Source organism: Solea solea, chromosome 1 (assembly GCF_958295425.1).
Source record: "Solea solea chromosome 1, fSolSol10.1, whole genome shotgun sequence".
Classification (NCBI taxonomy): Eukaryota; Metazoa; Chordata; class Actinopteri; order Pleuronectiformes; family Soleidae; genus Solea; species Solea solea.
In genome coordinates this window covers 4,695,033-4,707,776 of record NC_081134.1, presented here as the reverse complement: position 1 = coordinate 4,707,776, position 12,744 = coordinate 4,695,033, and the positions used below count along the sequence as shown (strand labels likewise).

Here is a 12,744-nt window from a genome sequence, read left to right as displayed (position 1 = left end):
GTTGAGATCCAGCATCTACAGGCACTCCAGTTGTCTGAGTCCCCTTTAAATGTGGCTGGTTGTTGTAGTGTCGGTGAGGTCAAAGCTGCCTTGCAATCCCAGAAGGATTGGGAGGATGACGCCAAATGTAGAACCGCTCATCTAGCTCATTATGTCTAGCAGTAACAATCTGGAGTTGGAGGACCACCATTTCTCTGATCCCACTATCTCCAGTGTAGCGCCTTTTGTTACTCGTCGGAGACGTCCCTCGAGATGGGAGAGACATGGCATGGACATCAAGTCCTTGGCCCTGCTGAAGCAGTGCGAGAAACTTAAAGTTCAGGATGGGATCCTGTATAGAGAGATAAGAGACCCACGGAGCAAAACTAAGAGCTTACCACAGCGTATTTACTCACTAATTTTGAGAGTGAGTTGGTGTCTGAACTCCTGCAATTGTCCGGGATCAAGAAATCTCACACTACAGCCTACCACCCTATGTGGTACAGAACTGTTCAATCATACCCTTGGTAACATGTTACGGGCTCTCCCTTTTAGAGCCAAACAAGAGTTGCCACAGCAGATTCAGACGCTGATATGTGCCTATAATGCTACTGAGCATGAGACTACTGGCTACGCACCATTTTATTTGTTGTTTGGCTGTGTTCCAAGACTTCCGGTGGACATAAAGTTCAAGTGTGTTCTGAACGACCCTATGGTTACTGATTTCAGCAGTTATTCCAAGATGCTCTTGTCATATCTGGCTGAGGCCGCCAGAGTTGCTCAACAGCACGCTGCAAGAAGACAAAAGCATCAGGCCTGCCAGTACAACAAAAGAACTAAAGGTGTCTCATTACAAGTTGGAGACCGTGTGCTGCTTGCTAACAAAGGAGAGCGAGGCAAGAAAAAGTTTGCGGATAAGTTGGATCCGGTCGTGTACACAATTATTAAGAGGAACCCTATTAATCATGTGTATGAAATCGGTGATTCTGCAGGCCATCGCAAGGTTGTTCATCGCAATTTGCTATTGGATGTGACTTTCCTCCCTGTCAAGAACAAACTGGAGAGTCAGTCAGTGGACAGTTTCTCAGATGCTGATGGCCACAGTGCTTCCAGGGAGAGGGATGAACTGAGTGGTTTGGAGGAGGAATCCACCCGGACACACACTTCCTTGTGGGTCCTGTCAGACTCCCGCAATAATACTACCAGAGTTGTCGTTCTCTCAGGGGACATTATCAACGATGATGCACCTGATCCACAAAATGGTTCTGGGCCCAGTCGATCGGTACTTCAGTTACCTTTGGAGGAGATCACAGTGACATTGACTCCATTCGACTTGTTTCCCCTGTTGACTTCGACTTCCTTCAGACCTCTGACCATTCACGTGACATCGACTCAGCCACGAGGCAGGATAAGAGGGTCACAAGGGTGGGAAGGGTGATAAAGCCAGTTAAGCAGACTCATTGAGACCATGGTTTGAGGATTTAAAGGATCTCATGGGTTTATTATATATGTGCTGTTGCAGGAATTTTTAATTTATTTTTAAAATTTTTAAAGCACACTGATTGTAAATACAATATTTGGGATGAGGTACGGTTAGACATGTAATTTAAGGGACCAGATGGTATGGGGTGTAGGCTGCACCTTTGTATTCTAAAAGGGCTGGGGGCCTGTACAACCTCCATGTTTGCTTTTAATCTGCTTTGCAGGTGGTTTTTGTATAGCGAATTTTGAGACAAGGTCTTTATGGTTACTGGTCCGGGTGTAGGATGTCGACTGTTATGCTTGTGCACTTTCGATGTCAGTGTTTTGAGGTCTATTGTGATTTTGGTGAAATTCAGGAGGGGTGGATGTAACAGGGTTGTTATGATAAGGCCTTTGAATTACACCAAAAATTGTATTAATAAGTTCTGTAATGTAATCTCCATTCTGTATTGTGGTGCAGTCTTTGCGTGTGTGGCCGTGATAGGACCGTGACGTAATCTTGTACATGCGTAGGTATGGGAGTGCGTGTGCTCACTCCATGGCTGGAGGTAAGTGTTTTTCCCGCGGCTCGGTGTGCTAAGTTTTGTAAAGTGTCGAATTTTGTTGTAAACATCTTAAAACTGTTATAATTAGGTTTGGTTAGTCGTGGGGTGAGCATTTGAATTTGGCGAGCTATTGGCTTCAAACTAGCAGCTAACGCTAGCCGTGTGTGCACGTGTGCGTACGTATGTGTGCACGTGGATGAGAGAGAATGTCCTGCATGCATCTCCTTCGTTCAATTACAGATGGAATCTGTGATCAGATGGCAGCAGATGAATGACTGCATGTTTTTTGTGGAATAATACAGGTATGGAGATGCACTTTCATTATGATTAATGTGGTTAATGGATTGGTTTATTGAAATATGAACGAGTTAAGAGCTAAAAGAAATGTTAAGAACTCATGTTAATGATTGTAATATTATTTTAAATTTATTAATTGAGCCAGAATCGTATCAATATGGCTGGAGATGGAATCTGTGATCAGATGGCAGCAGATGAATGAGTGCATGTTGTTTGTGGAATAATACAGACTGAGAAGAAGAATTGCATCCTGGTCTTCATTTCACTGAACACGACGTAGAGAAAATTTAAGACTGGTTACATCAAGTAAATATCTCCATTGCACAGTATGAAGATGGGATATGTAGTTGTTTCTTTATGCTTGTTTTATTTCTACTTTTCCACTTTTAAGAGCAAAATATTGTACTTTTTAATAAGTTGCTCTTCCTCAAATACGTATATCAAGGGAAACTACTGTAAATGTACTTCATTACTACTGTACATTGCACAACTTACTATGCCACCCTTCTATTGTCAAGAAAAGGTCCTGCATTTGAAGTAAAAGTACAAACATTACATTTAAAATGTTCTTGCACTTAAAGTACTCTGTGCATTATGTCACTTTGTAGAATGATGCAATGGTATTAGATTATTGCAAACACCACTAAGTTGTGAGGTATGGTCATTTTATTTATATAATTTATATAATGTTGGATAGCTTCATCATGAGGAAAAGACAGTAGTAGAGTAGTAGAGATTTTAGAGTAAGTCGTAGGTATAGTGTCAAATAAAGTATATTTTTTATATATTGTACACCACAGACAGACAGATAGATAAAGATAAACACAGAACAGGTATTACATTAACTCCAGTGTGGTGATGCGAGTTATGGTTATGACATTTCAGAGTGTTGTTAGTGTCTGACATTTATGTTCAGGTTGCTGTGGCTTCCTCTCAACCACATCGAAATGGGGTGTGGATTTGTTAAAGTGTGACTCTTTCACTACCCTTCTGTGCACTTTTACTTTACTTTTAGACGACCACTGTAACGTCAACACGAACACTGCTGTCATTCTGTCACATCATGTGAGACCGAGAGTCGGGTTTTTTTTACCTTCTGGAGCAGCCACGACAACTTTGTAGGTCAGGGCTGTGACAAGAAGCTAATGCTAAACTGTTGCTTCACTGAGCTCAGAGTCAAAAACAACCATTACATGTACAGTAGAGCTGTATATACATACATACAGTACATATATACATGCTTGCATTGCAAACACTCATAGATCACTCTACAGCATAAGACACCCATGAAGGATTATTTAGGTAACATATAACAAAGGAGTGCACTGTTATTGTACCCATTACGCAAACACAATGCAAATACTTATTTTACGTAGAGAAATGAGGGCAGCAGAGTTGTGCATCATGCAAATCGAGACAGGAACCATCACTTCACCTATTGTGGTGTGAAAATAGCACCAACACCAACACCGCTGCCACTGCTACCACCACCACAACCCCAACCCTGCCCAAAGATCACAGGTCCGGCCTCCCCACTTCAGGAAGCAAGGTCACAAAATAAGTGACTGGCCCACATCACTCTCTAGTGGGTGCAGGCAGCATTACACACAGTTCCCCATGAATGTTACAGAACCAAACAAATTAGCATCCTGTATAAGGAAGTACTGTATGAGTTGTATATTTAGTTTGCACTCTGAACTACACTTAGAGAGTGTGTGTATGTCCTAATTTCAAGGTACCTACAGTACATCCACTCAAAAATCTGTTCTGCTTATTGTTACTTCACCTTCTGCTTATGGGGACACGTTCTCACAATCATTACACTTATTTTTTTGATTGTCAAGGTCGTCATTCTGGAATACCACATCTTTACAAAAGCCCACAAAAGGACATACGAAACATCTTTTCAGTTTTGATACATAGGTTCCTCAAACACACTTGGAAGGAACAGGTGAAATGAGGTAATACTCAGCTGCAACAACCAACTTCACACTGTACCTTCAAAATGTATATATGAGCAAATTTTGTAACATTTTGTTTTGTGTGGGGTTTTTTAATTATTAAAACAAAGTCTTCCTGATTTTTCAGCTTCTTAAATGTGAATATTTTCCGGGTTTTTTTGCTCCATATAACAAAGAAATCACTGAAACTAGTCATTTTGTTTTGTTGACAAAACAAGACAATTAAAAATATCATCATTTCAAGGTTTGGGAAACAGTGATCAAGAATTTTCAAAGATCAACAAGTGTTAGATTAACCAAGAAAATAATAAACAGATTCATCGATAATGAAAATGATTGCAGCCCTATTTTATGTAGTACCATGTATCATGTGTTCAGACGCCTGGAGAGGAGATTTAAACCATAATTGTAATATTTACAGTACATTGCAATAATCACAGAAATATTCCACGATAAATCCCTCTGTGAGCATGTGCTGACTTTCCAGTTCCTTTTCTCAACTAAACATTGTAATAAAACAGTCTAAAAATACTCAGCTCTACCGGTGTAGTCAATTTTCAGAGTCTCACAAAGATATTTTTAGTATTTTCAGGCCGAAAGCAGATCTGTGCTGCAAAATGGCAATGGCACCACCTAAATTTGGGGTTTCATTTCTTCCCCACGGCAGCGTGAGGGTTTTAAAAATAGCGGCAGATCAACTCTCAACAATGTAAAGATGTATGCTGTATGCTGACTCGGCATAATTACTGCATTAAATACACACAAATACACTGGTTTTCCTGGTGCCTGTTGAAGTACACTGTTCAGAAAAATCTAAGAATATCTGTCACTTAAAATAGTTCATTTCTTGTGTATAAATCTTCTCCATTTATTTACAAACCCTGACTGTAATTGAAGCATGTACGGTACAAACAAGGCAGACATCCAAGTGATATCCAGATAAAATTAGCCTCCTTGAAATCTTTTTTTTTTTCTTTTCCCCTGAGGCCGGAAAGAACGTTCGAGCAGTCTCTGTGGGACACAAGCTCTTGATAAAGCAGAATTATAAAGTAAGCAAATGAAGGCGACCGAGCACAGGCACGTCTTTCTAATGTGGTGCAGTTGACTCTGATTTACTCTGTTGGACATTTCACAACAGTTACCAAAATCACAATCACGACAATAATCCGAGCCTGTGTGTTTTCAACAGTCTTGTATAAAGTACCTTAAAAAGGGATACTTGAGTAAAACTACAAGTATTTTAACACAAAACTTTGGTCAGTTTTTTTATAATATTACTTCAGTCAAAGTCTTAAAGTATATGATATTTACTGTACTTAAGTTTTAGAAGTAAAAGTATTAAAAAAGTGAGGATTGAGCCATGCTAGCTCAGTGGTAGGGCGAGTTCTCTTTCAACTGGAAGGTTATGGGTTCAACTCCTGGCTCTGCTAGTCTATATGTTTCCTTGAGCAAGACACTTGACCACATGTTGCAGCGTGTGAATGGATGAATGGCAAAACTGCAATGTAAAGCAGCTGATCAAGACTAGAAAAGGTCTATATAGATACAGACCATTACCAACGAGTAACAAAGATAGTTAGAGGAAAAGTAGTGGCATAAAATTAAAAGGTGCTAGAAATATAAATAACAAAGTCAAGTAACGATACGTGAATTTTGTACTTAAGTACAGTAGTACTTGTATTTGTACTTTGTTGTTATTGCAACATTTGTTTTCTGTTGGTCGTTGTATTAGCTGGGAACTCAGCTGAGTTCGTGGCAAAGTTCAAAGAAGTCAGGTCAATGATAAAACCTATTCAGACGGAAGCAAAGTTCATCCAACTCCATTTTAAAGGGTTCCACAACGAACGTCAGTGCAAAAAACGTGGTTTCACATGCATGACTCAAAAACCAATGAAAACAAATGACAACACATGTTAATCATTGTCCCGCTGTTTCCCTGCTACTACATTAGCAGTATGTTGTTGTTGTTGCGTATGTGTCGTGATAAGGCTGGGGTTTAAAAACATCTAGGAAAGCTGCACCAGATATGATCATAGGCTCACACTGAACGTGGTCCAAGAGACCCAACAATAAAGTCACTTCCTTTCCAAAAAAGAAAAGGAACTGGCCTTCCAGTTCCTGTCCCTGTATTCATGCACTAAAATATAAAGTCTGTGGGAACTCTATTAAAAGAATTTAGATTTTTTTTTTCTTTCAGCCACAGCACCTTGACAATGTTGTTGTGCTCATGAGGAGTCATATCATATCATATCCTCCTGTTCCAGTGATTCATGGCTTCACTCTCACATTCACACCTGCAGATTGACTGGTGGATTTGTTGTTTCAGCTCTGATAAACAGTATATTTCATTCTTATATAAACTAATAAAATCCATGTTCTCTTTCAAACAAAAGTTGATCTCTGAAGCATTCAACGTCCTTTTTTTTTTTACATTGATTTATTTGTTGTATATCACTTTTCATTTTTAAATGTATGTATTTATTTCGCTTGTGTTCAATCCCATACTTTATTAACTTTATTTTACATTCTTTTTGACAACATTTTAAATCCCTGTATTGTTTTCTTATAATGAATTTAATGAAACTGCCTTTTTCTTTTGGAAAGGTCACTGCATTCGCTATAATGTACCGTCACAGTCCTATTTGTACTAGTAACTGACAAGGGTTTATTTGCAAGCATGAAGATATATTTTAATTGTCATTTCTGCACCTTTAAAAAAATATACATTAAAATTGAACAATAAAAAGCCTTTGTTGTGATTAATTTTTAGAATTCTGTTCAGACATTTTCCCTCAATCTACCCTGAGTTTTGCAGAATCTTTCCTCGGAGTTGTACAATGTATAAAATTAACACCAAAAATCATTTTTTAATGTCTATAAATATAAATTTAACAGCGGCAGCTGAACATGGCAGGATGAATGTAAATACGAAAGGTACTTTATGGCTATCATTATTCCGCTAAATACCCGCAGCAAATACAAACAGATAAAGTGACCCAGATTCGCTCACATACGTTGCCTTGAAATGTAACACTATTTGAAAGGTGTCCACTTTCAGAGGAACACAAACCACCTCAGTCCTCTGGCATGCAACAGGAGTCCTACTGGAGACCAGGAGGGTGTAAAGTCCCGAAGGCCTCTTCAGAGAAACCAAAAGTGTGTGGGAGCAAGTGTGGCTCATGCTGAAGCTCCTGGACAAACCAGGACACATACTGTCGCTCCCAAAAAACCATCGTGACTGGCGTACAAAGACCATAATAACACACTAAAATCACACAGTGAGACAGGTCACTATAGTTTTCAGCTGTTGGCTCATGGAAGAATGTATGACACGTCCCTGTGTGACTTCATTAGGATGAGCCATTTCTTCCTGTGTGTAATTAGCGAGGGCTGTTTACTCAGGAAATTAAACTGGTAGCCATTTATTATGTAGAGTACCAGAGCGGTGCACTGTTTAAAGTAAAGCATACGCACACACTGTGGCATTAGGTGTGACACTGTTTATAAGAGGTGGCTATTTTTAGTGTAAATGTAGCGACATTTAAACATAGTTTTTCCTCATCGCTGAGGCAGTTTTACGCGGCGGACTTTAACACCGTGTTACCTTACACACATGGTTATTATGGTATGTGTGATGTTATAACACAACTCTCCTGATAAACTCCTCAGTAAATTATGACTGTGATTATACTGTGAATTTACCTGACATGCCATAAAAAAACATCAGGTGCCCTCATACTGGACTGGGTTATTTTTAAATATTAGCAGCTGACACAAACCTTACATTTGTGCTCTTATGGGAATACTTGGTATCTTTTTTTTTATCAATCCATCCATCCATCCATTCATGTATATATATATATATATATATATATATATATATATGTATATATATATAATATAATATTGTACTGTATTCTGTTATTGCTTTTATATGTTTATCATGATGATACTAAAATGGCTATTTTTTATATGTTACCCAAATAGACTTTGAACAGATCACCAGCCCGGTAACACTAAAACGGCTATACAATGATATGCAATGCTATGCTATGCTATGCTATACTATACTGTACTATACTATATAATACTGTTTTTCTATGTTATGCAATGTAAAACTGTGCTATATTATGAACTACTATTCTGCACTGTACCTGCCACTACTGTTATTATTATTATTATTATGCAAAAAAATGAATGTAAATGTCTTAAATGTAAATACTTTCCATACCACTACTACTACACAAAACAAGGGCTGTGACAATTAATCGATTACTAAATTAATCGTCAACTATTTTGATAATCGATGAATCAGTTTGAGTGTTGTTGTTGTTTAGCTTAGCTTCTTACATGTGAATATTTTCTGGTTTCTTTGCTCCATGTAACAAAGGCATCATTCAAACTGAATCATTTTGGTTTGTGGACAAAATAAGACATCTGAGAACGTAATAATTTCCAGTAGGGATGTTTGGTATTATCGGCACAATATCAGCAGATACTATATATATATATATATATATATATATATATACTATACTATGAGTTTCCATTCTGCACTCTACTCTGCCACTTGTTCATTGTTATTATAAGAAAACTTTAACTTTAAACATCCCACTGTCATTCAAAGTACTATTTTTCTTCGGCTGTCCAAAACATACAAACAAAAATAAATCACAGGCAACAGACCACAATACTATTCTATATTATAACCTCTTAACACTGCATGCTTTTACACTGTACACTATATCATAGTATATGATAGTATTACTGTATACAACACGCTGTTATGCAACAGTCTAGTCAACTATGTTATACTATTGAAATGTCAATCACAGTCTCAGACTATGCATTACAAAAGCTAAGTTGTCTCCATATAGATTTGTTTACTACAACCTACTATACTGTTACACAATAACAATACAAATACTGCATGTGATACTGCATCTATCTTCTCCATCACAATATAGACTCATTTATTGGATGCACTTAAAGTAAATAATATGTCTGCTGCGAAGAATCGATTCACTGATCATTAGTCAATTACTACATTAATAATCTTCAATCATTTTTAATAAATGATTAATGAGTTGGCATGAGATTTTTTTAATGAAAATCTCTCTGATTTCAGCTTGAAATCTGATGTTCTCTTTGCTGTTGTATGTGACAGTAAAACTACATTTTTGGTTTGCAGACAAAAACATTTGATGACATCAACCCTTGTATGGACTTAACTTGTCGATTAACTGAGAAAACAATAGACAGATTGATCAATTATGAAATAATAATCACTGATTGCAGCCGTAGGTTATAATAGTCTCTGGAGAATCACGCGCTTCCACTATACCAACAAAGTAGTAATAAATCCATTTAAATTATAGTCAATATACTGTAACAATATAGAGTTTTACAAGATACAGGCCAATATGTACTAAATTACAATGCACTGTATGCTTAATTCAGAAAAATACTTTATACTTTATATACTTATTTGTGATAATTCATAAGTGCTGTAAAGGATATATTGGAAATATTCTTGACAGTGGTTTAGAGTTGTAGTTAAACCTCCTTCATCTAGTTAACAGCAGATTCTCAGAATGTTTGACTTTCTTGACAAAGTCAAATGTTGACAAATTCAACAGTATATTGTTTGTGTGTATCACGCTGTTATTTCTAAAAAAAATAGGATATTTTGAAGGGGGAAAAAAATCGCAATATATTATAGTATTGTCACCCCTGGACCTGGATATAGATTCTTGTCAATACACAGCACTATCAGCTGATGGGCAGTTTTTTATCTGTATCATACTATACAACTATAGAGCATTATACAATTCATTATTGCTCTAGATCAGCCTTTCACAAAGTGTGGTCCGTGAGGTGACTAGCAAGTAGCATATGTTTTAAAATTTCAAATTTCAGTGTTTTAATTTCAGTGTTTCTCAAACTGCCTGCAACATATATGTGTTGTTTTCAATATCAAATCAACTAGTAGCTTGTAATATTTGTTTTGTAGCATAGTCTGACTTGAGCAGTGCAGTGGACCAGTTTGTGACACCGCTGAACGCATCCGTTTTGGGGCTATTTTGAGTTAGGTGGTCTGTGAGTGGTTTTTTATGGGTTAAGTGGTCCTTGGTCTAAAAAGATTGAGAAACACTGCTCTAGATAAACCTGCCTAGTAGCCAAAATCTAAATAACAACTCAAGTCAACTAACCCTTTTTCTTCCAAGTAAACTATTCAATATTGTACAAAAATGGCCAATCATGTGGGTTTAAATAAGTAACTTGAATTTGCCACAGAATGTCTTGAAATCTCTCTTTGACTCAGTTAATATTGGGTTGTGTTTTTTTGAGAATAAATGGCTTTGTCGTTTTTGTGAAGGAAAAGCAAACATTTGAAATTATGATTTTCTTTTTTATGAATCTATGGGCCCGGATGTTAATGCTGGCGTGCCAGGTTTGGCCCACGGGCCGCCAGTTGCTGACCACTGGCCAAAATCCTCATCCCTCAGCCTACATGTGGCACTTGAGTCTGACATAGAACCTCCAGGTTTCTCAGCTCCGTCCATCTTCAGCATGTGTCAGTGACAACAGCAGCAGCAGGAGGTGGAGGAGGAGGAGGTGTACAGTACAGTGTTCACACTAAAGCTCACAGATGTGGCAACAACAACAGGCCTCACTACCACCACCACCACCACCAGCACACACAGTAGTGACATGGTTAGTAAAAGGCCATGTACTTTTTGGTTTCTAATTATAAAACACAATGACAGCGACTTACCGAGCAGCAGCAGTCGATGCGTCTGTTTGTACTCTCGCTTCTGCTCCTTCAGCTCCCTGTCAATGTTCTTACTGACTTTCTTTGCATCCTTCTCGGCCTCCTTCTCCTCCACCAGCAATTTGTCCCAGTTTTTCTGCTTTTGGGTGCTGGGCTTTTGCAGCAGCTGTAAGCGTCGGCCGCGGTCCTTCCCTGTCCCTTTGCCGCTGCTGCCTCCTCCGCCACCGCCGCCTCCTCCGCCACCTCCACCACCTCCGTTCTGTATGAGCACACCGTCGGTGCCGGTGTCTCCACGGCGGTGCTCCCCGGCCGGCAGCCTGGCAGCAGGGTCCCCGGGGCGCACCGGGCCGCCACCGGCGCGTAGCGACGAAGTCTCCCCGGATCCCCCGGTGTCCTCCGGGCGAGCTCCCCCGGCGCGGGTGGGCACGGCGGCGTCCGGAGGCTGGTCCGAGTCCGAGGTAGCGTTGGAGATAGACCCGCTCAGGTCCCCGAAGAGCCGGGGACGCAAACTGTAGCAGAGCCCCATGTTGACAGCAATATTTGTCCGTGAATGTGATTTTTCATAAATTAAAATATCCCCCAAAAAAGAAAAAAAAAAATCGCAGTCGCGCCACCAGCCCTAACGAGCCATCGTCACATTGGAGCTCCGGCGGTGCGATTTAAGTCCGACTTTGTGGCGAAAACGTGAATGAATTATGCTCGGACATTTGCTATATGTCATTTTGCATTTTCCACAGTCAGCCTTCGCTCCTCAGCTCGTGGATCACCTGATCCTTTAGTGGACACTGCGGGTCCACCTTACCGTAAGTAACCAAAAGCACAGGCTCGGAGGGGAAAAAGCGGCTCTCCGCTGCGCACTGTGCGCAGACACTCCACAATCTGACTGCACAGCTGTTAGGTAAAATGCGCGGCACGTGATCTTACTACAGTATGGCCATTTCGAGAATGCTGCTCATGATTTTCATTCCTCACATTTCATGCCTGCATGCTTGAAGACTCATTGTGCGCTGGAGTCGCTCAGCCTTTGTGTTTGGCGCAGTGAGTCTGTCTTTAAAAGACGTCGCTGCAGGACAAATCTCTTCAAAACTGCCGTAAACAACATTTTATCCTCGAGTTCTGACATTTACAGTAACAGGGTTTAGTGACAGCATTTGAATACGTTTGTGAGTATGTTTGCACAAGTGGATCATTGTTGTGACATAAGGAGTATTTAATACATTTAAAGGTCCAGTGTGGGAAACTGAGGAAGGTTAGTTGAATGAACTACCCATAGGTAAGTTTGTTTATGTGCGTGATGGTTTCAATAAAAACCATATGGTTAGAATAAGCTTTTTATATGCATTTTAGGAAAAGGGCCTTGCTGTACAGAGGCAGCCATCTTTTGTTGCCATGTTTCTATGGTGTCAAAAACAGAGAAACCAACACACATGTCGTGTTTTGAACGACTGTTACAAACTGCAGTCTTCACCATTAAGGCACATTTATACTCCGTTTTTGTTTGTCCCAAACATTATCTCCAGCGTCTTTTGCGCTTCTATTGGTGTTTACACAATACTTCCTCTAGAGGGCAGCAGCGAGTACCAAGTGGCAACAAACATGGCTTGGCAAAACACTTACGCGGTTATTTTATTGTGCTTGATCCGAAATAGACTGAAACGCAAGTGGATTTTGCACAGGTGGAATGATAGACTCCATCTTTTGCACA

At 39.4% G+C, this 12,744-nt stretch overlaps 1 protein-coding gene across 1 annotated transcript in view; it reads right to left on the bottom strand.

The window, feature by feature from the left end:
• LOC131468048 (guanine nucleotide-binding protein G(olf) subunit alpha) overlaps window positions 1-11,807 on the bottom strand; it is a 59,111-nt gene extending 47,304 nt beyond the window's left edge. Inside the window, exon 1 of the mRNA XM_058641896.1 lies at window positions 11,043-11,807. Within this exon, the coding sequence (XP_058497879.1) occupies window positions 11,043-11,565 (523 nt within the window). The 5' untranslated portion in view covers window positions 11,566-11,807. The remainder of the gene's footprint in view (window positions 1-11,042) is intronic.
• Window positions 11,808-12,744: the final 937 nt, after the last annotated feature.